The sequence below is a fragment of the Euphorbia lathyris genome, chromosome 3 (genome assembly GCF_963576675.1).
Source record: "Euphorbia lathyris chromosome 3, ddEupLath1.1, whole genome shotgun sequence".
Classification (NCBI taxonomy): Eukaryota; Viridiplantae; Streptophyta; class Magnoliopsida; order Malpighiales; family Euphorbiaceae; genus Euphorbia; species Euphorbia lathyris.
In genome coordinates this window covers 40,812,185-40,817,194 of record NC_088912.1, presented here as the reverse complement: position 1 = coordinate 40,817,194, position 5,010 = coordinate 40,812,185, and the positions used below count along the sequence as shown (strand labels likewise).

The window sequence follows — 5,010 nt, the reverse complement described above, 5'->3', positions numbered from 1 at the left end:
GGTAATAGAGTAGGTCATCCCTTGCTTCATGGGCAAATGATATCGTTTCTCCTACGTACTTTATTGAGGATTTTCCAGCTTCTATTTGGGATATTGCGTGTAAGAGGTCTCTCAAATTGGTTTAATCGAATTTTGACCTTCATAAAAAAATGTTGCCACTTGTACATCTTTCGAAAGGTCAGAGGATAATTGTTACATAATAATAGGTCGTAAAGAAAATACCAATATTTTGGATAGATCATGAGACAAATGTTACCAAGAAATAATTCAATGAGTAAATATCAATAATTTGGATACATCGGGGGCTAATAGTATTTTAAGCCGTTAACGAATTAGAAGTTAGGATATAAAGACCAATATTTTGGATAGGTAAATGCTCAAATTATACTTTAAAGCTTTATATTTAGCTAAAAAAGCTTAATGTGACCTCTGATCATTATGATTTTTTTTAGGTTTAGGTTTTATAACAATACATTAGACTCCCAACTATTTACTTTCGTCACATTAAGCCTTCAATGAATAAACAAGTCAATTTCAAAATAAAACTTGATTAATATTTTTATGACATATAGCTTATAACTAGTTTGTTTATGTTAGTATATATCTAAAGAAATTATATTCTTATTTACCAAAAAAAAAAGAAATTATATTATTTTGTTTATACATATCTCAAGAAATTATATTATTTTAAACCGTTCAGAAGTAAATAAAATGCTTAACTATCTTTTAATTTAGGGTTAAGGTGCAAAAATACCCCTAACGTTTTGGGTCTGGAGCAATTTTACCCCTAACGTCTAAAATTGTGCAATTTTACCCTTAACGTTTGTAGCCAAGAGCAATTTTACCCCTAACGTTGATAAATTGGATCAATTTCAGAAATAATTCATCAAACTGTCTTCTCGGTCATGAATCTCATCATCTACACTTCATATATGCGTCATTTTATCAGTAACAAATCATAAACATATGCTGGGATGTGAAAAAAATAAAAAAATATATTGTCTTTTGTATGAATTAGATAAAAAAATTCAAAAAATTCACCGAATTTGTAAATATTAATCTCCAATTCTATTATTAAATTACAAAAAAACATGAAATTCTTTTTTTAGGATGAATTGATATGAAATTGGTGCAAAATAATGAATAAAAATATATGTGTTTTATAATAATATCTGAAATTGACCCAAATTACCAACGTTAGGGGTAAAATTGCTCTTGGCTATAAACGTTAGGGGCAAAATTGCACCATTTTAAACGTTAGGTGTAAAATTGCTCCTGACCCAAAACGTTAGGGGTATTTTTGCACCTTAACCCTTTAATTTAACTATATGTTCAGCCAACTAATTTAGTAAGCAAATATTTATAAAATAAATGGTAACACATCTAATGTATTAAAATAATAAAAAAAAATTAGGGCTCAAAAATCGAAATGATATCATGGCCTCAAAATGTTTTTTCCCATATATTTCTGCAAAGAATCAATTTAAAAATATGAAACTAAGTAGCAATACTATTGTTCTAAACCTGGATTTGTTTCTCAAAATTGAGGATTAATTCACAATTAAATTGGTTTTAAATTCTTGTATCATTGTGAATAAGTGATGATATAAATCCTAAAATTAGCAATTTATTGATACATAAACCTAAAAAAGAAAATGGTAACACCTGTAATGATGATGATGGCATATAGTTTGTTTTGATTGGAGGATATTAGAAGTAAGTCTGTGAGTGAGTGAGTGAGGTTTGAGTTGGTACAAAAACACATAACTATCATTATCTATGATCTGTTTCCCAAAAACAAATGCACAGAAATTAATATTATATTTTTTACAAACCAATGTACTGTCAAAAGAAGTAATGTTTTTCATATATTTTCTTCAGAACAGAAAAAAACAACACAAACCCCCATGAAACTCAAACTCATAATAATAACATCTCTCTTTTCTCTTTCTTCAACCTTACCCCATCAAATCTTCCTTGTTTTTCATATATTTTCATGATCATGATGATTAGTAGTAATAATAGTTCATCAGCTGCTTTTCTTGTGTCTTGTTATTTTCATCAATCATCAAACTGTTATTAGTACTACTAATCAATTGCTTAACATCTTCAAGATCATAATCCAATTGACTTTCTGTTTGTGTTTGTGTTTGTGTTTCCCCCAAATATGATGATGCATTCTTCTCAATTCCTCCTCCTCCTCCTCCTCCTACCCATTGATTCAAATTCTCTTGATCTCCATAGCTTAGCATGAACTTTTGTTGAGTGTTATTATCTTCAAGATGCACACCATAATTAGTATGAAATCCCATATGATCTTCTTGCTTGATCTCTCTCATCTGACTGCAACTTCCATCTGAATTAGAACTGCAACTTGCTTCACTCCCAAAAACAAGTAGATTATTATCTTTGGACTGATGATGATAGTATTGGATGGGATTCACCAAACCTGGTTGAGTTTGAAAAACTGAAGATGGTGATGATGATGATGATATGACATTATTATTGACCAAAACATTTGATGGGATTGATGAAATAATGGGGTCAAATCCAGTGAAATTAGGTTTCATAGAAGCATTGTAATAAGGGTAAGAAGAAGAAGAAGAGTGATCTTTGTAGAGTGATAGTAGAGACATATGAGATGGTAATGGAGGATGTGGAGATGGAAATGGAATTGATTTTCTTTGAGATTGAGGTGCTAAAGCCATTAGCTTTTTCTTCAGTTTTGTGTTCCAATAATTCTTTATATCATTGTCAGTCCTTCCTGGTAACTGAGCTGCTATAATTGACCATCTGCAGTTTTCCATGTTCAACAAACAAGAAAGAAAAAAATTAAGAAATCAATTAATCCTCATTAACAGCTGTATACAAGTAGGTTTTCATGTTTTGTGTATAATCATGCATGCACCGAGACGGATCTAGAGAGTCCGAAAGGGTTTGAGCACCCATTGATCGCTCGAAAACTCAGTAGAGCTTTAATTTGTTAGGTTAAAGTTTGATACGTTCTCCCCTATGATGCAAGGACACGAAAATGGATATGAACACGAAAGGCAGAAACACTACTAAGTGGAAGTGTCCGTCTGAGGCAACATAGCTATTACAGTGAATCCTAGATCCATTGTGCATGCAACAAAAGAAAAAAACCTATAATTTGGGGGAAATGGATCAGGAAAAAGACATGAAGACCCTATTTGATGTACCTGCTTCCAATGCTAGCAAATAGGGTGCAGATGATCCTATCTTCCTCATCAGAAAATTCACCATGTTTTATATTTGGCCTCAGATAATTCAGCCATCTCAATCTGCAACTCTTTCCACATCTTCTTAACCCTATAAACAATCAAAAAAAAAAAAACAAAAGAAACCCATTTAAGAAAAACATAAACAGAATCAAAATTTCAAACTTAAACAGAAAAAAAGATAGATACTTTGAAATGAAATCTGATCTTTACCTGCTTTCTGAGGCAAAGCAATCCAATTTCCACCAGTTCCATGTTTTTCAATGTAATCTTTAAGCTTTGAGTCTTCTTCAGGAGACCATGGGCCTTTCTTCACATTTGCCTTATCACAACAAGGAGCTCTACCCATCTCTCTCTCTATCTCTAGAATCTGCTCCAAAAACTACACAGAAAGCAAGCAAATGATATCCAAATAGCCAAATAGGCTTCACTTTCTTCTACTTCAACTTATGGTGAGGGAAAGGAAAGGAAAGGTCTCCTACTTTGCTTTTAATATAAAATATATATATAGCAAAGACTTTGGCTTGGTTTACTGTTCAAAAGGAAAGAAAAAAAAATATATTTGTACACAAGTCCAAATGATAGACATATTCAATCCATTTTCCAACTTTTAATAGATATTAATTAAGTAAAGCAAAATAGAACTTTCCATGTTTCAATCTTCGTTTATGTTAATTACATGTATAATTAATTAATTAATTAATTAATTAGTCTTTTTCCTTAATTAAAAGGATCCAAAGTCCTTTTTAGAAGAAATTTTGAATTGATGGATACATATACAGCCTTGTTAATAATTACGACATTTTCCAAACCTTAGACTTAGTAATATAATAGGTAGATAAATTTATAACTAACTGTCTTCGACTTTGTTGTTTTGTTTCTTTAACAAATACTTAAATGCTATATTGCACATGTCATTTTTTCTTAGTTTTTCATATACTATTCCTCTTTTACACAACTAATGAGACTTACAATTATTGATCCTGTAAGTATTTAATTTTCTCATAATAATGCAATGGATGTATATAAATATATAAAATAAAACTTGCTAAATATTATGAATTTTGCCAAAAGTTCAATATTTCGTGAATATGTTAACTTATACTTGATAAAATTATCTATATAAACTTAGAAAATTAAGATTGCGATCCATTTTATTAGGGATATTTAAAATAATTTTTCGTTTTTGGCTCACCTGATAGAAAAATAAAAGGGAAAGGGATATATATGGACAGTTTTGTATTTATTGAAGTAATTAATATGCATATGAAGGAAAAATTCTTGACAATGGCTTTATTTCTTTTCAGAAATAACTCTCATTAATTGTCTGATATACAACCTTAAATCGAAACTAGAATGTTCAATTACTTTTACAATTTTAGGTGTGTTCAAAACAATTTTCAATCTCATTCACGAAAAAAAAGAGAGAGGGAAAGGTACAGATATATCTATATGGGTTTGTGAATTTGAAAGTAGAAAAATGTGATGTGTTTCTTTTTTTGTAAAAGAAATTGTATGCTTGACATGGTTAACAAAACAAAAAAAAAAGAAATTTAATCAATGGGTTTAGTATCTAAATTCACACTGAAATTTTGCATCTCTTATTGTTTGACACCCTAACTTTGTATTTTTTTGAGTTCTTATATTAATCACCTCTTATTTCATGTCATTTGGAAGACCCCAATTCACATTTGGATACATATATTATGGCTCGACTTAATAAAAAAAAAATAGTGATCTCTTATAGTATGTGTAAGTCCATACTACACAT

The 5,010-nt window shown here is 30.0% G+C and overlaps 1 protein-coding gene across 1 annotated transcript; it reads right to left on the bottom strand.

Annotated features, from left to right (window-relative positions):
• Nucleotides 1-1,712: 1,712 nt before the first annotated feature.
• Nucleotides 1,713-3,700, bottom strand: LOC136224085 (transcription factor RAX2-like). The gene is made up of 3 exons (XM_066012334.1): nucleotides 3,453-3,700; nucleotides 3,201-3,330; nucleotides 1,713-2,793 (listed from the first exon to the last, which is right to left on the bottom strand). Exons 1-3 carry the CDS (start codon nucleotides 3,586-3,588, stop codon nucleotides 2,010-2,012), a joined length of 1,050 nt encoding a protein of 349 aa, XP_065868406.1. The 5' UTR covers nucleotides 3,589-3,700; the 3' UTR covers nucleotides 1,713-2,009.
• Nucleotides 3,701-5,010: the final 1,310 nt, after the last annotated feature.